The sequence below is a fragment of the Oncorhynchus masou genome, chromosome 9 (genome assembly GCF_036934945.1).
Source record: "Oncorhynchus masou masou isolate Uvic2021 chromosome 9, UVic_Omas_1.1, whole genome shotgun sequence".
NCBI classification, from domain to species: domain Eukaryota; kingdom Metazoa; phylum Chordata; class Actinopteri; order Salmoniformes; family Salmonidae; genus Oncorhynchus; species Oncorhynchus masou.
In genome coordinates, this window is record NC_088220.1 from 33,600,460 (window position 1) to 33,622,959 (window position 22,500).

Consider the following 22,500-nt stretch of genomic DNA (forward strand, 5'->3'; position numbering starts at 1 on the left):
GTAAGTCGCTCTGGATAAGAGCGTCTGCTAAATGACTTAAATGTAAATGTAGGCTCTCTATCAGAGAATGCACTGCCTCAGTTGGGTCTGTTTGTGTCACGCCTGCTCCCGCTCTCCCTCCCTGGCACTCGAGGGCGCCAGGCTGCCCAGCACTACGCACACCTGCTTCCCTCGTCACGCTCATCAGCGCTTCATTGCACTCACCTGTGAGTCACTCACTGTTGTGCAGCGTGCGCCAGGTGATCTAGTTACAGTATGGAAGTAACAACTAAATGTTTGCCAGCTAGATATCTTACAACTACTCAGTTAACTGTCTAAAATGTGTTAAATGCTCTGTAGTTGGTCATTTGGTTAGCTATCTAGCTAAGTGGTTAGCTTCTTCCAAAATCAAGCATTCCCTTGGTCACAGCAGAGAATTCTCTCCTGAAGATCCTTGCTGGGTAATTTTACACTGCATAGCATTTCTCTGTAGTTACTGTGTAATAACTATGTAATAACCAATATCTGAAGAACAGATAACTCTGTAATAAATATGTAATAACCAATAATTGAAGAACAGATGACTCTGTAATAACTATGTAATAGCAATAATTGAAGAACAGGTAACTCTGTAATAACTATGTAATAACCAATAGCTGTAGAACAGATAACTCTGTAATAACTATGTAATAACCAATAATTGAAGAACAGATAACTCTGTAATAACTATGTAATAGCAATAATTGAAGAACAGGTAACTCTGTAATAACTATGTAATAACCAATAGCTGAAGAACAGATAAATCTAATAACTATGTAATAACCAATAGCTGAAGAACAGATAAATCTAATAACGAGGTAATAACCAATAACTTTAATTGCTGTTTGATCTGGCTTTGGAATTTAGCGTTTTTACCAGCATCTTGGTTTTGTTTTCGCCCAATGTTTTTTGTTCAGCTTTTCGCGTTGGACTTTTTTACCTGCTTCACCGTGCACCTGTCTGGTAAGGTTGAACACCACCTCTGCTACTCAGCTTCCCAACAAAAGCTTCTCCCATTGGCTGCTGCAATGCTCCTTGGTTCCCACCTGGTGATCTGCTCCCTGTCTGCTCTGGCTTGTCTCCTGCTGTCTGGTACAGGTACCCCTGCCACAGAGTGTTCTGAACACTGATGTTAAACCTTCTGGTTATAAGCTTTTTCGGCAAGACAGATTTTCCAAAGGTGGTGGAGTAGCAATCTTTACCAAGGAGCGCCTTCAGTGTTCGGTTGTCTCCACCAAGTTTATTAGATGTTCTGGCTTTAAGCATTAAGCTTTTAAATAGCTCTTTGTTGACTGTTGCTGGGTGCTATCATCCACCATCAGCACCGGCCTGTACCCTACCTGCCCTAAACTCTCTCCTGGCCCCTTACACTAAGTCTGAATTTGTCCTGCTAGGTGACCAAAACTGGGAAATGCTTAAAACCACTTAACCAAGTCTAAAAACAATGGGACTCCCTAAATCTCTCCCAGATTATTAATAATCCCACAATGTAAAACTCCAAACACCCAGAAAAAGCTACTCTCCTTGATGTTATCCTCACAAATAATCCAGTCTGTATCAGTCTGTTGTTTTCTATAATGACCTTTCTGCTCGACCGTGATCAGGCAGAGTTAGTCCCCTCAAGGACACCATTAGGTGAATGGCTCGGCATACAAATATTCAGGTTTACAAGCTATCGTCCAGGGAAATGAGAAATAAGTGCACTCAGGCTATCTGGAAGGGCAAAGTTAGTTACTTTAAGGAGCAGTTCTCGCTCTGTGGGTCTCACCCCATGAAGTTCTGGAAAACGTTTAAAGACATGGAGAATAAACCCTCCTCCTCACAGCTGCCCATGTCCCTTAATGTTGATGATGTGGTTGTTATTGACAAGGAGCGTATGGCCGAGTTCTTAAATTACCACTTCATGAAGTCAGGATTTATATTTGGCTCAGCCATGCCTCCTTGCCCGTCCAACACTTCCTCATCTCCCACCCCTTCTAATGCGACTAGCCCTGATGCTCCTCCCTCTTTCCCCCCTGCCCACTACACAGCTTCTCCCTACAGGTGGTCACTGAGTCTGAGGCCATAAAGGAGCTCCTTAATCTTGACCCCCAAAAAACATCTGGGTCAGATGCTTTATTTCCTTTCTTCTTTAAGGTTGCAGCCCCCATCTCTGGCCTTTTTAACTCTGCTTCTCCTCTCTGGGGAGGTTCCCAGTGCTTGGAAGGGAGCCATGGTGCATCAAGCTGTTATAGGTCCATTTCTATCTTGCCCTGTTTATCAAAAGTGTTGGAAAAACTTGACTGGCTTCCTTGATGTCTATAGTATCCTCTCTGGTATGCAATCTGGTTTCTGCTCAGGTTGTGGATGTGTCACTGCAACCTTAAAGGTCCTAAATGATGTCACCGCTGCCCTTGATTCTAAGCAATGGTGTGCTGCTATTTTGATAAACTTTGCCCAAGCTTTTGAGTGGCTAAAGACTATTGGTGTCTCTGACGGGTGTTTGGCCTGGTTTGCTAACTACTTCTCTCAAAGACTGCAGTGTATGAAGTCAGAACACCTGCTTTCTCAGCCACTGCCTGTCACCAAAGGAGCACCCCAAGGCTTGATCCTAGGTCTCACACTCTTCTCAAATTACATCAACAACATAGCTCAGGCAATAGGAGGCTCTCTCATCCATTTATATGCAGATGATACAGTATTGTGCTCAACTGGCCCCTCCCTGGATTTTGTGTTAAATGCTCTACAACAAATCTTTCTTAGTGTCCAACAAGCTTTCTCTGCCCTTAACCTTGTTCTGAACACCTCCATGTGGTTCAGTAAGAAGAATCCTGTTAAAGGTTGCCAAAGCACACAAATCCCTGTGTATTTCCTCTTTTCAGTTTGCTGCAGCTAGGTGACTGGAAAGAGCTGCAAAACACAGTCGAACTTGACAGTTTTATCTCCATCTCTACATTCAAAGACTCAATCATGGACACTCTTACTGACACTTGTGGCTGCTTCGAGTGACATATCGTTGTCTCTACCTGTTCGTACCATGTTTGTGTTGCTACCAAGTTGTGCTGCTGTCATGTTGTGCCACTACCATGTTGTGCTGCTACCGTGTTGTTTTCATGTTGTGTTGCTGCCATGCTGTGTTGTTGTCTTAGGACTCTCTTTATGTAGTGTAGTGCTCTCTTGTCGTAATGTGTGTTTTGCCCTACTTTTAATTTGTTTTATCCCAGCCCCCGTCCCCGCAGGAGGCCTTATGCCTCTTGGTAGGCCATCATTGTAAATAAGAATTTCTTCTTAATTGGCTTGCCTAGTTAAATAAATGTAAAATAAAAATGGACCAAATTTAAAGAACAGGTAACTCTGTAATAACAATGTAATATCCAATAACTCAAGCACAGATAACGCTGTAATAACGATGTAATAACCACAAGGAAGAGAATCTAACTCTGTAAAACAATGTAATAACCCTAAGCGTCCTACCTCTTTGGCCTTGTTGCGTGTTCTCATGTTCTCAGCGATGTACTTGACACTCTCGATGGCCTGTTTGATCTCTGGTGACACCACGGAGAAGGCCACCACTGCGTTGACTTTGGGCGGGCTGCTGAGCGCTCGGGGCAGTTTGGATAGGTCCGGATCAGAGGGGGCAGGAGGGGGCACCACCGGGGGTATGGTGGGGATGGGCACCTCTTTCCCCTTACAGGCTAAATTCGGCTTGTTCAGCACTTCGCCGTACTCCACACAGTTCATCTCCCCCGCCTGCCCTGTTTCAGCGGTGACCGCACCCCCGTCCACCTGCACACACCCGCCCCCTATTCCTCCCCCAATGCTGTTCTTCCTCTTCTTCCCCGTTCCACTCGCTCCTCCTCCTACACCCCCATCTCCAATACTCCCACCTCCTGTTCCATCTCCTCTCCCGCTCCCCAAGGAGGAGGGGCAGCCCTGGTCTACAGGCCTCCTCATGAGCAGCACCTTGGGCAGCAACCCCAGGAACACAGACCGGACCCAGGCCGGCATGGTGTGGGTCATAGGCGTACGGTAGTGGACATTCAGCACAAACACGGTGATGACGATGGAGAGGGTGACGAAGATCATGGTGAAGAGGAGGTACTCCCCGATGAGGGGGATGACCAGAGACGTAGACGGGATGGTCTCAGTGATGACCAGGAGGAACACAGTGAGGGACAGGAGGACAGAGATACAGAGGGTCACCTTCTCTCCACAGTCAGAGGGGAGGTAGAAGACGAGGACGGTGAGGAAGGAGATGAGGAGACAGGGGATGATGAGGTTGATGGTGTAGAAGAGAGGCAGGCGTCTGATGTAGAAAGAGTAGGTGATGTCTGGGTAGATCTCCTCACAGCAGTTGTACTTGATGTCGTGCTTGTAGCCCGGCGCGTCGATGATCTCCCACTCGCCACTCTCCCAGAAGTCCTTGAGGTTCACCTATGGGGAGATAATAGTATGTCAACCATAAAGCAGAGCCAAAGCAGTTCTATCCTAGAAGGAGATAAAGAGGGCTTTGACTGAGATTACGTCATAAAACAACAGGAAGTAATTATGGTTGAAATTGACTAAGAAAACCATAAAGCCACATTGAATTAGCCAACAAATATAACACATTAATTTAATGTGGCTAACTAGCTAGCAAACAAGTTAATAAACTAACTAACCAGTGGGATTACTGACCTTTGACCCTATGAGCACTAGGTCAATCTTGGCCTTGTCGTAGGTCCAGGAGCCAAACTTCATGGAGCAGTTTTGGTAGTCAAAGGGGAAGTAGGTGATGTCCATGGGGCAGGAGGATTTAAAGATGGCGGGGGGGATCCAGGTGATGGTGCCATCAAACTTCAGCAGAGCTTTGGTCTTGTCCTCAACCAGGAAATCTCCCACAGCACTGAAGAGAGGTGAGATATGATAGCGTAGCATTTAGCACTGATGGTAAAAAAGCAACAAGACAACATAATAACATGAGCTCAACTTTGATTTTAGAAGTGGTGGGGGGCATAGTTATATTTATTTTAATCCAGTTAAATAAATGCTCCAAACAGCCTACCCGACCACTTGGAGGCATCTGCATGGTCCTAAAGCACACCGTTGCCTCATTTTCTATCACATTACAATTATAAAGCTGGTGGGGACAAAAATGCCCCCGTCCGTCCATCCCCCACCCGTCCCCAGTGATTGTTGTGCCCCTGCATAATAATGTACAGAGTTAAGAGATTTAGCTCACTTGTTATAGAGGACGATGTCCGGCCTCCATATCTTATTGGAGGGCACACGAATGAACTCAAGTCCGTCATACTCGATGGGAACCCATTTCAGTTTGTAGTCATTCCAGACCTGCAACAAAACATTTAACAGTGCTTCAACTGGGGTACTAAGGGGTATAGACTGAACTTCCTCGATCAGATAACTTGACTTACATGTCTCAGCCATAAATTGGTCTCCATAATCTGATTGACTTCATCCTGGCCAGAGATTGAAAGAATATGTACGTGATGTCATAGCCTGTAAGTAATTAGGTCAAATAAATAGGCAAAGTGATGTCCTTATTTGCTCCAGTAATGATGCAATAATGAGTCGTGAGTCTCACCACTTTGACCAGCTGGGATATGGAGACCTCAAACTCCACGGTGACAGGGTCAGAGACATTCTCCACGGGTCTGATGAACTGGTTGTATCGCCTGAATAAATTCCTGAACAGCCTGTCTTCCCCCTTAGACGACAGACAGCCTGAGAGGAGAGGGGGGAGGGAGGGAGAGTGAAAGAGTGAGAGAGAGAGAGAGAGAGAGAGGGTGTGTGAGAGAGAGAGAGCGAGAGAGAGAGAGAGAGAGAGAGAGAGAGAGAGAGTGAGAGAGAGAGACAGGGAGGAGGGGACAAAGATAATCTTCACTGGAGCAGTCCTTTTACAAAATAGTAGGGTGGCTTTTAAAATCATTACCATAAAGAGATTCTCCCTTGTCAGGCTTTAACGAAGAGGACTTTGAGGTGAACTTGAGTTTTTCATCACTTTGTCCACATTAAGGTTTAAATCAATGGCTCTTTGCTGTGGATGGAGAGAAACTAGAAGGTTGTGGCTGATTGAACTATGGTGTGTGAAGAGTCTCACATTGGAGCTGTTTCTACGTAGGAAGGCATGTGGAAGCTTTTAGCAAATCCCGCCAGACTGGAATGCAGTGTGTGTGTGTGTGTGTGTGTGTGTGTGTGTGTGTGTGTGTGTGTGTGTGTGTGTGTGTGTGTGTGTGTGTGTGTGTGTGTGTGTGTGTGTGTGTGTATGTGTGTGTGTGTGTGTGTGTGTGTGTATGTGTGTGTGTGTGTGTGTGTGTGTGTGTGTGTGTGTGTGTGTGTGTGTGTGTGTGTGTGTGTGTGTGTGTGCGTGTGTGTGTGTGTGCGTGTGTGTGTGTGTGTGTTGTCCACCCGACTCTATTAAATTCTGAGTGTACCTGGCAAAATAGGACTGAAGGTCATTTAGTGACCTGCAAAAAAACTCCCCCGCTGGTGACTTGGCTGCCGGGACGATGCATGGAGCCTGTCCGAGCAGAAAATCATGCCTCACTTGGGACATCCCTCCGCCCCTCTCCACCCCCGCCTCGGCCCCGGTTTCAAAGGACAGTCTCTTAATTCCCCCCTCTCTCTCTCTCTCTCTCTCTCTCTCTGACCTTCACTCTTACTCTCTTCTTCTCAATTTCCTCTTCTTGCCCACCCACCCTCTTCCTTCATTCTTTTCACTCTCTCTCTCTCCTTCCTTTCCGTCCATCTCTCTCAGGGTTAATTGAACACAGCCTTTGAAAGATCACCAGTCTCTCTTCTCTCGCCCCAGTCTGCACACTCCAGAGTCAGCTGTCCGTCAGTCTGTCTTTCTGTTGCTGAACCAGTAGACAACTAACACCAACTAACACCTGCATCACCCCTTCATTCTTTGACCAGAGAGGAGAGTGAAAACCAAATGGCTGAAAGAATTTAGCGACTGAAAGTGAAAACAGGGCAAAAACAACACCAAGACATTTCCTGGTGTTAGTTAATAAAATATGGTCTTTTAGGGGACGCTTTGATCCAAGTCTTGCAGTAAACATGTATTTAGTGGGTTATATAATACAAAATCATTATAATACAGACAGGTATTGAACCCACAATGCTGCTTGTAGTGTTCCAACCAAATGAGAGCCAGATGTCTCCTTTATCCAAACCAGTCAGATGTTCAGATCGCTCCTGAATGCCTCCTATTTAACTTAGAACTTTATTGGGAAATTCCGTGGGAAATTCAGCTCAAAACAGTTGGTTTGAGAAGTGAGACCTAGAAGAGAACCGCCAGTTAAAACACACACACACACACACACACACTAACACACACACACACACACACACGCACTAACACACACACACACACACACTAACACACACACACTCACCGTTCTGTACTCTACTGACTGAGTCAGTTACATACACTACATGGCCAAAAGTATGTGGACACCTGCTCGCCGAACATCTCGTTACAAAATCATGGGCATTTATATGGAGTTGGTCCCGCCCGTTGCTGCTATAACAGCCTCCACTCTTCTGGGAAGGCTTTCCACTAGATGCTGGAACATTGCTGCGGGGACTTGCTTCTATTCAGCCACAAGAGCATTAGTGAGGTCGGGCACTGATGTTGGGCGATAAGGCCTGGCTCGCAGTCGGTGTTCCAATTCATCCCAAAGGTGCTCAACATGGTTGTGGTCAGGGCTCTGTGCAAGCCTTTCACACCGATCTCAACAGACCATTTCTGTATGGACCTTGCTTTGTGCACATGGGGGCATTGTCAGGCTGAAACAGGAAAGGGCCTTGCCACAACGTTGGAAGCACAGATACATCTACAATGTCATTGTATGCTGTAACTGAGAGGCCTAGTCTGAACCATGAAAAACAGCCCCAGACCATAATTCCTCCTCCACCAAACTTTACAGTTGGCACTATGCATTGGAGTAGGTAGCGTTCTCCCGTCGGACAGCCAAATGGTGAAGCGTGATTCATCACTCCAGAGAACACGTTTCCACTGATCCAGAGTCCAATGGCGGTGAGTTTTACACCACACCAGCCGACGCTTGTGGCTGCTCGTTCATGGAAACCCATTTCATGAAGCTCCCGACAAACAGTTCTTGTGTTGACGTTGTTTCCAGAGGTAGTTTGGAACTCAGTGAGTGTTGCAACCGAGGACAGACAATGTCAGCACTTGGCGGTCCCGCTCTGTGAACTTGTGTGGCCTACCACTTTGCGGCTGAGCTGTTTTTGCTCTTAGACATTTCCACTTCACAACAACAGCACTTACAGTTGACCAGGGCAGCCCATCCTACTGCCAATGTTTGTCTATGGAGATTGCATGGCTGTGTACTCGATTTTATACACCTGTCAGCAACGGGTGTGGCCGAAATAGCCAAATCCACTCAATTGAAGGGGTGTCGACAAACATTTATATATATAGTGTACCACTCAACATCTGCCGTACATTATCACACACACACGGGCCTGGAATTCGGATACACAACACACAATCCTCAAAACTGTCTTGTCATCTTGTACATCTTGAAAGGATGTTGAAGACAGTAGCAGATGACTTGGGGATTTCTCTTTGGCCAATGTGACTCAGGTGTGCTCAACGGTAACATGATGAGTAGAATTTCAACATGAGTCGTCTCACTGATGTCATTTTTACTCAAGATCTATTCCGTCCTTTTAGGTCATACAGTCCTCGTGCCAATGTCCATTAACAGATCACTTAATGTTTTTTTTAATGCATTTTTATATATGCCAAGCATATATATTCTCTCTCACCATTGCCAACTCCTTATGGAGTTGTCTTACAAAACATGTTAGGCTTGACAAAGGAGTTAGCAAAAGCTTTGTGACCGTTTTATCTACCTTAGTTGAATACACTGACTGTAAGTCACTCTAGATAAGAGCATCTGCTACCAAAATGAAAATAGGCTCAAATGTCAAATGTGGCTAAATGTGGCTCAAACGTCTCCTCAAAACTTCTAACATTTTCCACAGCAGCCAGTCCCTAAAGCTCCATGTAAAAGTAATAAACTCTGAAGAAGTTTGTACGGTCACAAAGTTTCCTGAGGTCACTTGAAGCGGCGCCGAGCGCTGCCGAGTCTTAGAGCCTAATGAAAAAGCCGCTCTCCAGAGAGAGCAAAGTGGACGGCTGTAATTTCTGCTTTCGCTACCTGCCGACGTTAAAACACAGCACTGGTCCCTGATTGGCTGCGCTCTGAGAACCTCGTTTAAGTCCCTAATTGGGTAGGGGAAACGAGGGCAATTATAATCTGTTCATTAATTGGACCTTTTGTTCGCACTGAACAATAAAATTTATATATTTCCTCTGCTTCTTCCCCCCCCCCCCCCTTAATCCTTCTTCCTTAATCTCTGTGTGGATTGGAAGGTTTCTTACATCACGTAGACTTAACAATAGCCTCTCACTTGTTAACTTCTGGTAAAAAATCACTGTGATAGAAACTGGCAGCTGTCCTATTAAACGTGGGTCAGTCAAGACGCAAGGGTGTGTGTTTGTGTGTGTTTGTGTGCTGTATGGAAACAGAAACACTCAGAAACAGAAGTGTAGATATGATTGAGGAAGAGCACGAGGACTTGGGTCCTCTGACTAATTCATCAACTCTTCATCCCGAATCTCAGTCCAGATAAACTAAGACTAACCCTCAGAGGCAGCTCTTAGAAAACACTAAGTGGACACATAGAGGTCCGTTCAAACGGGGCACATAGATTTACTGTGAAGAAGCCAAACAGTGTTCAACAATGTGTTAACAGAGCAGAGACCTCTAGAGACCTGAAGCCTCATTGGCTGAGAGCCCTTTGATCAAGAAAGCGCTTGACAATGATCGACCACGAGGCATGAGACTGCGTATTGCACGCTCCCAAGGAACTAATTATGTCCAATAATAAGCTGAAGGCTCTGACTGGTCTGAGAGAGAAAGAGAGTTTGTGTGTGTGTGTGTGTGTGTGTGTGTGTGTGTGTGTGTGTGTGTGTGTGTGTGTGTGTGTGTGTGTGTGTGTGTGTGTGTGTGTGTGTGTGTGTGTGTGTGTGTGTGTGTGTGTGTGTGAGGGTGTGTGTGTGAGGGTGGGTGTGTGTGTGTGAGGGTGTGTGTGTGTGTGTGTGCGCGCGCTTGTGAGCGGGGGCGTGCGCGAATGTGTGCGCGAGTGTATGCGTGTGTGTGTGTGTGTTTGTGCGTGCGTTTGTGAGAGAGAGAGAGAGAGAGTGAGAGGGAGGGGATGGGAGAAAGACAGAGGGAGAGAGAGAGAGAGAAAGAAGAGAGGAGATAGCGTTTGTTGTCTTCAGAGTGTTACATTGGGTCTGTATGGGACATGCTTTATGATTCACTAGAGGAATGAGTGTGACTAGTGGATGTGCGACCATCCAATCGAGCATAGTGTGCGCCTGCGTGTGTGTCTCAGCAAACGTGCGTGCACACATTCATGCGTGTGGCCTCTCTGTCCATCCCCCCCCCCCTATATACCATACTCCCCATACTGATCTCTGTTGCATGCAGAATGTCACAGTGATGAGCTGATGCTAATGTCTGCTAGCCAACTATTTAGCAACCCTACTAACTGAGATCACCGGGAGTTTATAGCGTATCTCTAACAACAACAAAAACGACATTTCCTATCCCCAAAAAACTTTCACTGAACCTCTCACACTCCAACTGCCCCACGCCAGGGACACACACACTCAGAGACACGGGCACGGCAGTTTACTTGGATGGGATTCCACAGGAGACACTCTTAGAGAAAAAGGGTTCCAAAAGGGTTCGCTGTCCCCATAAGAGAACTATTTTTGGTTCCAGGAAGAACCCTTTTGACTTCCATGTAGAACCCTCAGTGGGAAGGGTTCCACCTGTAACCAAAAAGGGTTCTTCAAAGGGTTCTCCTATGGGGACAGCCGAAGAATCCCTTTCAGGTTCTAGATAGCATTTTTTTTTTGTAAGAGTGTAATCTGGATAGTCTGAACTGCCCACACACAACAGCATCTACAGATTCCTTAAATGTGTGTAACATGAACGCACGCAGTGAGTATTGTGGAGTTGAATACACAGTGGCGTATGCATCATGATTCATAAATGTACGTATGCAGCCAAGCCGCGGTGATGCAATTAGGAGTGGAGGTCGAGGTTGAGTTTCTCCGAACGTACTAAACATTCTGAATATGGAGTGAACTGAACTAACATCCATAAAGGCATGCTGTGTCTATAAGCACCGAGGCCAGTATTGGCCACTTAGCTAAATGCATGGCTGCTAATGTTGGCCACAGTACAACTAGAAAGGACATTTGCACAATATGCATGAGATTTAACCGTTGGTCCACTTAACATTGCCCGTGCGTGTGTGTCTGCGTGTGTACGTGTGTGTGTGTGCATGTGTGTGCGTGTGTCTAAGACCAAAGGGTCGCTAATACACACACACACACACATAAACGCACACACAAACACACGTAGACACACACACACCATGAAAAGGCAAATTGGGCGGCGGTTTTAATGTTGGGGTTGTGGGAGAGGCACCACTGAGAAGCGCAGCACTGCTTTGCAAGTGTCCAGACATAAGACTGGGGCTGGATGTAAGGGTTTGGAAAGGGTTGGTGAAGATGAAGATATTTGATTTGGCCCATTGGAACCAACAGGCAGAACTTGCATCTGTGTATAGGCACTATACTGCTTAAAATGCTACTAACGGGAGATTGCATGCACCTGCGTGTTAAGACAAAACTTGCTAGCAACCAAAAACCCACAAGAATAAACCAGCAGATCAGTTGATCTCATGTTACCGTGTCAAGCGAGTTTAATTCCAGACGGATTAATTCCAGACACACACACACACACAGCCAACACTGCTTTTCCATGTAAATAGAGATATTAAACACTGGACACTCCCCTTTACATTTTCTACAGTTATTCACATTGGTTATTCATATAGTGTATTCTCACATAGCTCATTCTATTATATATACTAATGTACATTCCATTTTTGTTACACTATTTATACACACCACATATTTACAGTGCCTTGCGAAAGTATTCGGCCCCCTTGAACTTTGCGACCATTTGCCACATTTCAGGCTTCAAACATAAAGATATAAAACTGTATTTTTTTGTGAAGAATCAACAACAAGTGGGACACAATCATGAAGTGGAACGACATTTATTGGATATTTCAAACTTTTTTAACAAATCAAAAACTGAAAAATTGTGCGTGCAAAATTATTCAGCCCCTTTCAGTTAATACTTTGTAGCGCCACCTTTTGCTGCGATTACAGCTGTAAGTCGCTTGGGGTATGTCTATCAGTTTTGCACATCGAGAGACTGAAATTTTTCCCATTCCTCCTTGCAAAACAGCTCGAGCTCAGTGAGGTTGGATGGAGAGCATTTGTGAACAGCAGTTTTCAGTTCTTTCCACAAATTCTCGATTGGATTCAGGTCTGGACTTTCACTTGACCATTCTAACACCTGGATATGTTTATTTTTGAACCATTCCATTGTAGATTTTGCTTTATGTTTTGGATCATTGTCTTGTTGGAAGACAAATCTCCGTCCCAGTCTCAGGTCTTTTGCAGACTCCATCAGGTTTTCTTCCAGAATGGTCCTGTATTTGGCTCCATCCATCTTCCCATCAATTTTAACCATCTTCCCTGTCCCTGCTGAAGAAAAGCAGGCCCAAACCATGATGCTGCCACCACCATGTTTGACAGTGGGCATGGTGTGTTCAGGGTGATGAGCTGTGTTGCTTTTACGCCAAACATAACATTTTGCATTGTTGCCAAAAAGTTCAATTTTGGTTTCATCTGACCAGAGCACCTTCTTCCACATGTTTGGTGTGTCTCCCAGGTGGCTTGTGGCAAACTTTAAACAACACTTTTTATGGATATCTTTAAGAAATGGCTTTCTTCTTGCCACTCTTCCATAAAGGCCAGATTTGTGCAATATACGACTGATTGTTGTCCTATGGACAGAGTCTCCCACCTCAGCTGTAGATCTCTGCAGTTCATCCAGAGGGATCATGGGCCTCTTGGCTGCATCTCTGATCAGTCTTCTCCTTGTATGAGCTGAAAGTTTATAGGGACGGCCAGGTCTTGGTAGATTTGCAGTGGTCTAATACTCCTTCCATTTCAATATTATCGCTTGCACAGTGCTCCTTGGGATGTTTAAAGCTTGGGAAATCTTTTTGTATCCAAATCCGGCTTTAAACTTCTTCACAACAGTATCTCGGACCTGCCTGGTGTGTTCCTTGTTCTTATATATATATTTATATATATTTATCATCATTAGTCATTTAGGTCAACATTGGATCATTCAGAGATCCTCACTGATCCTCACTGAACTTCTGGAGAGAGTTTGCTGCACTGAAAGTAAAGGGGCTGAATAATTTTGCACGCCCAATTTATCAGTTTTTGATTTGTTAAAAAAGTTTGAAATATCCAATAAATGTCGTTCCACTTCATGATTGTGTCCCACTTGTTGTTGATTCTTCACAAAAAAATACAGTTTTATATCTTTATGTTTGAAGCCTGAAATGTGGCAAAAGGTCGCAAAGTTCAAGGGGGCTGAATACTTTTGCAAGGCACTGTACCTGCTGGATTCTTCATGGTAATACATCTACTGCTGTATATATCATTCTTACTACATACAGTGCATTCAGAAAGTATTCAGACCCCTTGACTTTTTCCACATTTTGTTACATTACAGCCTTATTCTAAAATTGATTAAATATATTCTTTCCTCATCAATCTGCACACAATACCCTGGAATGATAAAGCAAAAAGACGTTTTTAGAAATGTTTGCAAATGTATTAAAAATAAAACAAAAACCTTATTTACATAAGTATTCAGACCCTCTACTATGAGACTTGAAATTGAGCTCAGGTGCATCCTGTTTACATTGATCATCCTTGAGACGTTTCTACAACTTGATTGGAGTCCACCTGTGGTAAATTCAATTGGTTGGACATGATTTGGAAAGGAACACACATGACTATATGAGGTCCAACCGTTGACAGTGCATGTCAGAGCAAAAACCAAGCCATGAGGACAAAGGGATTGTCCCTAGAGCTCCGAGACAGGATTGTGTCGAGGCACAGATCTGGGGAAGGGTACCAAAACATTTCTGCAGCATTGAGGTCCCCAAGAACACAGTGGCCTCCATAATTCTTAAATGGAAGAAGTTTGGAACCACCAAGACTCTTCTTGGAGCTGGCCGCCCGGCCAAACTCATCAATTGGGGGAGAAAGGTCTTGGTCAGGGAGGTGACCAAGAACCCGATGGTCACTCTGACAGCTTCAGAGTTCCTCTGTGGAGATGGAATAACCCTCCAGAAGGACAACCATCTTTGCAGCACTCCACCAATCAGGCCTTTATGGTAGAGTGCCCAGACAGAAAAAAATCACATGAGAGCCAAAGGCACCTAAAGAACTAAAGAACTCTCAGACATGAGAAACAAGATTCTCTGGTCTGATGAAACCAAGATTGAACTCTTTGGCCTGAATGCCAAGTGTCACGTCTGGAAGAAGCCTGGCACCATCCATGCGGTGAAGCATGGTGGTGGCAGCATCATGCTGTAGGGATGTTTTTCAGTAGCAGAAACTGTGAGACTAGTCAGGATCAAGGGAAAGATGAACGGCGCATAGTACAGAGATCCTTGATGAAAACCTGCTCCAGAGCGCTCAAGACCTCAGACTGGGGCAAAGATTCACCTTCCAACAGGACAACGATTCTCAGCAAATAGCCAAGACAACACAGGAGTAGCTTCGGGACTAGTCTCTGAATGTCCTTGAGTGGCCCAGCCAGAGCCCGAACTTGAACCTGATCAAACATCACTGGAGAGACCTGAAAATAGCTGTGCAGCGACGCTCCCCATCCAATCTGGCAGAGCTTGAGAGGATCTGCAGAGAAGAATGGGAGAAACTCCCCAAATACAGGTGTGCCAAGCTTGTAGCGTCATACCCAAGAGGACTTGAGGATGCAATCACTGCCGAAGGTGCTTCAACAAAGTACTGAGTAAAGGGTCTGAATACTTATGTAAATGTAACATTTTGTGGTTTTATTATTAATACATTTGCAAACAGTTCTAGAAACCTGTTATTGCTTTGTCATTATGGGGTATCGTGTGTAGATTGATGAGGGGGGAAATGATGTAATACATTTTAGAATAAGGCTGTAACGTAACAACATTTGGGAAAAGTCAAGGGGTCTGAACACTGTATGTTGGTCTTTATATGCATAGCTTGCATTTAGATCAATGATAGTGTTATTTGGGTCGTTAATTGGATTCATTCTGACATTCTTGATTTCTTGTTTCTAGTTTTTGATTATTTATTATTTGTTTACTTGTTTGAAATGTTACTGCACTGTTAGGAGCTAGAAACACAAGCATTTTGCTGCACCTGTTATAGCATCTGCTAAACTGTGTATGCGACCAATAAACTTTGGCTTTATTTAATATCGATCTATCAGGAACATTGAGAAACACAAGGCTGGTAAATAATCTAAAATAGTTCATACCTAATACTCTAAAATACCAAAAATGATTGAATTCCTGAGAAATAACTTTATTTCCGTTGTACTGAATGACTAACAAATAGTTAAATCACTCGATTACTAAGTTTATTTCTTCCGAAGAAGATACTCTGTAGAGGGTGAACATGTCTTGGAAAATATGGGGAGAAAGCAGGACCGACCTCATACTTAGCTTGGCTTTTAGGGAGCCGGAACTTTTGGAAGCAATTGAGATCATCTGTGCGGTGTGATTTTAGCGGATATTGATAGTTGGACGAGAAATCACCTGGAGATAATATATCCAACAATGGTTGCAATAGGCCCACAGGCTTTACTAGGCTTCGATTTCAGTCTAGGCACAGAGATAAGGCATAGACTGAGGTTTGAGTTTAGTAAGACCAGAAGTAGGTGTTTGGGAGTAGATATTTTTTAAACACACGTTGAATATTGTGAATACACATAACTCTGACTACCTCTTTCTACCTATCTGTCATTACTTACTTCCAAATTCCCTCATCCAGCCTCTGTCCCTCACGATATATACCTCAAATCCATTGCCCGCAGGATCAGCAATTCCTCTGTTACAGAGGAGACAATACCTGTTGTAATGCCTCAGTATGGGAGGCTGGATGGACCCCCTCTGAGGGGTGTACTGTCATGAACACTCTAATCTACACATTGACCAGGATACAGCCCTGACTGAGACAAAGCCCACACATTCACCACGCCGCCTGGGTGGAGGGGACAAGGGGGAGGCAGAGAGGAAGGAAGAGAGAAAGGAGGGGAGAGGTAGGCCGAGGGGGGAGGAAGAGAGAGAGAGGAGGGGAGAGGTAGACAGAAGGGGGATGAAGAGAGAGAGGAGGGGAGAGGCAGGAAGAGGGGGGAGGAAGAGAGAGAGGGGGGAGAGGTAGGCAGAGGGGGGAGGAAGAGAGAGAGGGGGAGAGGTAGGCAGAGGGGGGAGGAAGAGAGAGAAGGGGAGAGGGGAGAGGTAGACAGAGGGGAGAGGAAGAGAGAGGAGAGGTAGGCAGAGGGGGGAGAGATAGAGGAGAGGAGAGGTAGGCAGAGTAGGGAGGAAGAGAGAAAGAGGAGGGGAGAGGTAGGCAGAGGGGGAGGAAGAGAGAGAGAGGAGGGGGAGAGGTAGACAGAAGGGGGATGAAGAGAGAGAGGAGGGGAGAGGCAGGAAGAGGGGGGAGGGAGAGAGAGGGGGAGAGGTAGGCAGAGGGGGAGGAAGAGAGAGGGGAGAGGTAGGCAGAGGGGGGGAAGAGAGAGAAGGGGAGAGGGGAGAGGTAGACAGAGGGGAGAGGAAAGAGAGGAGAGGTAGGCAGAGGGGGGGAGATAGAGGAGAGGAGAGGTAGGCAGAGTAGGGAGGAAGAGAGAAAGAGGAGGGGAGAGGTAGGCAGAGGGGGAGGAAGAGAGAGAGAGGAAGGGAGAGGCAGGCAGAGGGGGGAGAGAGAGAGAGAGAGAGAGAGAGGAGAGGCATGCAGAGGGGGAGGAGAGAGAGAGAGAGGAGGAGGGGAGAGGCAGGCAGAGGGGGAGGAAGAGAGAGAGGAGAGAGGTAGTCAGAGGGGGAGGAAGAGAGAGAGGAGTGAGGAGGTAGGCAGAGGCAGAGGGAGAGGAAGAGAGAGAGGAGAGGAGAGGTAGGCAGCGGGGAGAGGAAGAGAGGGAGAGGAGGGGAGAGGTAGGCAGCGGGGAGAGGAAGAGAGGGAGAGGAGGGGAGAGGTAAGCAGAGGGGGAGGAAGAGAGAGAGAGAGGAGGGGAGAGGTAGGCAGCTGGGGGAGAAAGAGAGAGGAGGGGAGAGGTAGGCAGAGGGGGGAGAACGAGAGAGAGGAGGGGAGAGGTAGGCAGAGGGGGAGGAAGAGAGAGAGAGAGAGGAGGGGAGAGGTAGGCAGAAGGGAGAGGAAGAGAGAGAGAGAGGAGGGGAGAGGTAGGCAGAGGGGAAGGAAGAGAGAGGAGAGGAGAGAGGTAGGCAAAGGCGGGAAGAAGAGAAAGAGAGGAGGGGAGAGGTAGGCAGAGGGTAGAGGAAGAGAGGGAGAGGAGGGGAGAGGTAGGCAGAGGGGAGAGGAAGAGCGAGAGGAGGGGAGAGGTAGTCAGAGGGGAGAGGAAGAGAGAGAGGGGAGGGGAGAGGTAGGCAGCAGGGGGAGAAAGAGAGAGAGGGGAGGGGAGAGGAAGAGAGAGAGAGGAGGGAGAGATAGTCAGAGGGGAGGAGAAGAGAGAGAGACGAGGGGAGAGGTAGTCAGAGGGGAGAGGAAGAGAGAGAGGAGGGGAGAGGTAGGCAGAGGGGGAGGAAGAGAGAGCGAGAGAGAGAGAGACAGAAAGAGGAGAGAGGTAGGCAGAGGGGAGAGGAAGAGAGAGAGAGAGAGAGAGAGAGAGAAGGGGAGAGGTAGGCAGAGGGGTGAGGAAGAGAGAGAGAGGAGGGGAGAGGTAGGCAGAGGGGAGAGGGAAGAGAGAGAGAGAGAGAGAGAGAGAGGAGGGGAGAGGTAGGCAGAGGGGTGAGGAAGAGAGAGAGAGAGAGGGGGGGAGAGGTAGGCAGAGGGGTGAGGAAGAGAAAGAGAGAGATGAGGGGAGAGGTAGGCAGAGGGGAGGGGAAGAGAGAGAGGAGGGGAGAGGTAGGCAGAGGGGAGAGGAAGAGAGAGAGAGAGGAGGAGAGAGGAAGGCAGAGGGGAGGTAGTCAGAGAGGAGCGGAAGAGAGACAGGGGGGAGAGGTAGTCAAGAGGGGAGAGGAAGAGAGAGAGGAGGGGAGAGGTAGACAGAGGGAAGAGGAAGAGAGAGAGGGGGGAGAGGTAGGCAGAGGGGGGAGAGGAAGAGAGAGAGGAGGGGAGAGGTAGGCAAAGGGGAGAGGAAGAGAGAGAGAGGAGGGGAGAGGTAGGCAGAGGGGAGAAGAAGAGAGAGAGAGAGGAGGGGAGAGGTAGGCAGAGGGGAGGAAGAGAGAGAGAGGAGGGGAGAGGTAGGCAGAGGGGGAGGAAGAGAGAGAGAGGAGGGGAGAGGTAGGCAGAGGGGGAGGAGAGAAGAGAGAGAGAGAGAGAGGGGGAGGGGAGAGGTAGGCAGAGGGGAGAGGAAGAGAGAGAGGAGGGGAGAGGTAGGCAGAGGGGAGGGAGAGAGAGAGAGAGAGAGAGAGAGAGAGAGAGAGAGGAGGGGAGAGGTAGGCAGCGGGGGGAGAAAGAGAGAGAGAGGAGGGGAGAGGTAGTCAGAGGGGAGAGGAAGAGAGAGAGGAGAGGTAGACAGAGGGGAGAGGAAGAGAGAGAGGAGGGGAGAGGTAGGCATAGGGGAGAGGAAGAAAGAGAGGAGGGGAGAGGTAGGGAGAGGGGGAGGAAGAGAGAGAGAGAGCGAGAGAGAGGAGGGGAGAGGTAGGCAGAGGGGAGAGGAAGAGAGAGAGAGGAGGGGAGAGGTAGGCAGAGGGGGAGGAAGAGAGAGAGAGGAGGGGAGAGGTAGGCAGAGGGGAGAGGAAGAGTGGGAGAAGGGAAGAGGTAGGCAGAGGGGAGAGGAAGAGAGAGAGAGGAGGGGAGAGGTAGGCAAAGAAAGGGGGAGGAAGAGAGAGAGAGGAGGGGGAGAGGTAGGCAGAGGGGAGAGGAAGAGAGAGAGAGGGGGGAGAGGTAGGCAGAGGGGGAGAAGGAAGAGAGCGAGAGAGAGAGAGAGAGAGAGAGAGAGAAAGGAGGGGAGAGGTAGGCAGAGGGGAGAGGAAGAGAGAGAGGAGGGGAGAGGTAGGCAGAGGGGAGAGGAAGAGAGAGAGAGAGAGAAAGGAGGGGAGAGGTAGGCAGAGGGGAGAGGAAGAGAGAGAGGAGGGGAGAGGTAGGCAGAGGGGAGAGGAAGAGAGAGAAAGAGAGAGAGAGAGAGAGAGAGAGAGAGAGAGAGAGGAGGGGAGGGGAGAGGTAGGCAGCGGGGGGAGAAAGAAAGAGAGAGAGGAGGGGAGAGATAGTCAGAGGGGAGAGGAAGAGAGGAGAGGTAGACAGAGGGGAGAGGAAGAGAGAGAGGAGGGGAGAGGTAGGCAGAGGGGAGAGGAAGAAAGAGAGGAGGGGAGAGGAAGGTAGAGGGGGAGGAAGAGAGAGAGGAGGGGAGAGGTAGGCAGAGGGGAGAGGAAGAGAGAGAGAGAGAGAGAGAGAGAGAGAGAGAGAGAGAGAGAGAGAGGAGGGGAGAGGTAGGCAGAGGGGAGAGGAAGAGAGAGAGAGGAGGGGAGAGGTAGGCAGAGGGGGAGGAAGAGAGAGAGAGGAGGGGGAGACGTAGGCAGAGGGGAGAGGAAGAGTGGGAGGAGGGAAGAGGTAGGCAGAGGGGAGAGGAAGAGAGAGAGGAGGGGAGAGGTAGGCAGAGGGGGAGGAAGAGAGAGAGAGGAGGGGAGAGGTAGGCAGAGGGGAGAGGAAGAGAGAGAGAGAGAGGAGGGGAGAGGTAGGCAGAGGGGGAGAGAGAGAGAGAGAGAGAGAGAGAGAGAGAGAGAGAGAGAGAGAGAGAGAGAGAGAGAGAGAGAGAGAGAGAGAGAGAAGGGGAGAGGAAGAGAGAGAGAGACAGGAGGGGAGAGGTAGGCAGCGGGGGGAGAAAGAGAGAGGGGAGGGGAAGAGAGAGAGAGGAGGGGAGGGGTAGGTGTCCATGTTAATGTCCAACAGCACAATTCACCCATACAGCACTCAAGATGACAACCTACTCAAAAAGACTCATGAACATTTTCTCCTACTTTTCCTTTTATTTACACTCTTCAAAAACGGGCTATTCAGCTGTCCCCATAGGATAACCCTTTTTGGTTCCAGGTAGAACCTTTTGGGTTCCATGTAGCACCCTTTCGGAACCTTTTTCTAAGAGTGTATCTAAAAGTAAAAGCAGGAGACTTTTATTTTATTATTTTCAAAGGGTTTTCCTATAGGGACAGACGAATAACCCTTTTAGTTTCGAGCACATTCTTTGTAAGAGTGTAATCTGGATAATCTGATGCCAGGTGGATAGCATAGAAACAGTATATTACCGTAAACCACTTGGCAAAGTTTATAATAACACAATATCTGTCTTGCGCCCGCCCGTCTCACTTGAGAGAGTTGTGAGTCCCAGTCTCTCACAGGCTGCTAGTGGGAACACAGACAGAAGGTGAAACCCAGACAAGCCACAGGGGCTATAAAGCTGAAGCATCCGTTTAGAACGTTTTCTCATCACCAAATATGGTAGTGAGAGGAAGTCCAGTCACTGTTAGTGGGGGACGATGGAACTAGGTGAAACTGGTCCGACATTCTACACATTCTTTCGATGAAACATCTGATCTCAATGCATTTTTATGTTCCCAAAACTAGAATCTGTTACAGACACACTGCACTAAGTTTTATAAACTTGACGCTTTCCCAAAATGTCAAAATATTGCGTTGTTTAGGAGTGCAAGGTCGAATGCACAAGCCCACTACGCAAATACATGCTACAACGCGCCAATAGGATCTCGCAAGCTTGAGCTTGGCTTTGTCCATCTCCTTGCTTGTTCTGCCCACTATACGTAATTTGCTCCCACTGTAAACGACACAGAAGAACTTGGTGGGACTGTAAAGCACTTAGCCCCTGTCCCCTGGGAAGTCTGCAGGGAGCCGGTTCGGGAACAGACCCACACAGGATCAGAACGCCCTTAACCAACCCACGAGGATGAGGGCCTTACAGGAAGGGTCACGCACACACACGGAGGGAGAAAGACACACAAACAACAGCCCCAACAGACCAGCCCTGGGCACCGAGATGAGAACAAAGGACAGACCGCCGTGGTACGGGACAGAAGATAACAGAGGGGAACAGCAGAATGACTAAACAGAACAACAGAACACGATGGAACAACAAAGTTACAGTAGAAGAGAACAGAACAGACTTATCAAATGAGATGTAGGAGTACTTCACCCCAAACAGTCCACATTACATGCACGTGTGAGTCCAACCACAGCTCTGAAATGGACCGTTATATTTAACTCAGGTATAGACAAACCCGTGTGTATGATGCACAATGTTCAAGGCTAGGGTCGACTATGTGCAACTTAGTTCGGTTTGGAAACATAACGCGTGAATGCGCGCGGTGCGGATGGGTTGTCTATGGTAGTTAGAGGGCTGACGTTGGCCTACTGTATAGTATATTAATGATGTGACATGTCATCAGCACTGCTCATCCCCTGGGACGACGATCCGTAGCCTTTGCATACCGTTATATTATGTTTATCTGAATAGAAAGCGTTGCGATTTTGCACAACTTTTGTAGCCTATAACAAAATATATATTTATGAGGTTTCAGTTCATTCTCCAGGTTAGGCTACCACAGGATCGAACGCAAAGACAATTACTTCGGTTGAAAATATAAAACATGCCAACACAGCCATCTTTACAATGTATTCCGTGAATTTCTGTCGGGTGATTTTTCCTATGTGACATGCTGCGGATTGAAAGACGGGGTTTCTAGTGCGTCGCACAATCAGAAGGAATACCCCAGCAACAACTTCAACTGTTTACAACAAGACAGAACACGCATAAATAGGATAAACAATCGATGTATCTGTGTACTGAATAGCCTATATTATACTATGCGGAGTCTGCAGTAGCGCTCAGCTCTCTTCTGTTGCGAGTTGGTTCCGCTCTCCCCAAACTCTCCGACATCCCCACGTCTTCATAAAGCTCCTCTTACCTTGCGCTGTCAGGACCACCAGCAGAAGCACCACGGTGACTATTCCGGAAGGATTCATCTACACCTCGGTGCTCTGGGAATGTCTCGTATATAAAAAGTAGGACAATTTGGTAAACAGACTGCAGGAGTCGATTGGTAAAATTTAGAGCGATATTTTTCTGGGCGCTGCGCGTGGGGAGGTTGATGTCAGCGCGCGCTCTCCGACATTGAGAACTTCGGTTGTCCCGCCCCCACCTCCGGCGCAACCTCACGCGCCAGTGTGTTTTATTCACGAGGTAGTAAGTATATATATATATATATAAACAGGTTATACAAACATGAAAAATAAAACCTACTACTTGTTATCACAGGAGAGCC

At 47.3% G+C, this 22,500-nt stretch overlaps 1 protein-coding gene across 1 annotated transcript in view; it reads right to left on the reverse strand.

Annotated features, from left to right (window-relative positions):
* Nucleotides 1–22,342, reverse strand: part of chrna6 (cholinergic receptor, nicotinic, alpha 6) — a 25,424-nt gene extending 3,082 nt beyond the window's left edge. The window contains exons 1-6 of the mRNA XM_064972827.1: nt 22,144–22,342; nt 5,582–5,721; nt 5,412–5,456; nt 5,219–5,328; nt 4,675–4,882; nt 3,472–4,431 (exon numbers count right to left, since the gene is read on the reverse strand). Coding sequence (XP_064828899.1) covers nt 3,472–4,431; nt 4,675–4,882; nt 5,219–5,328; nt 5,412–5,456; nt 5,582–5,721; nt 22,144–22,201 — 1,521 coding nt within the window. The 5' untranslated portion in view covers nt 22,202–22,342. The remainder of the gene's footprint in view (nt 1–3,471; nt 4,432–4,674; nt 4,883–5,218; nt 5,329–5,411; nt 5,457–5,581; nt 5,722–22,143) is intronic.
* Nucleotides 22,343–22,500: the final 158 nt, after the last annotated feature.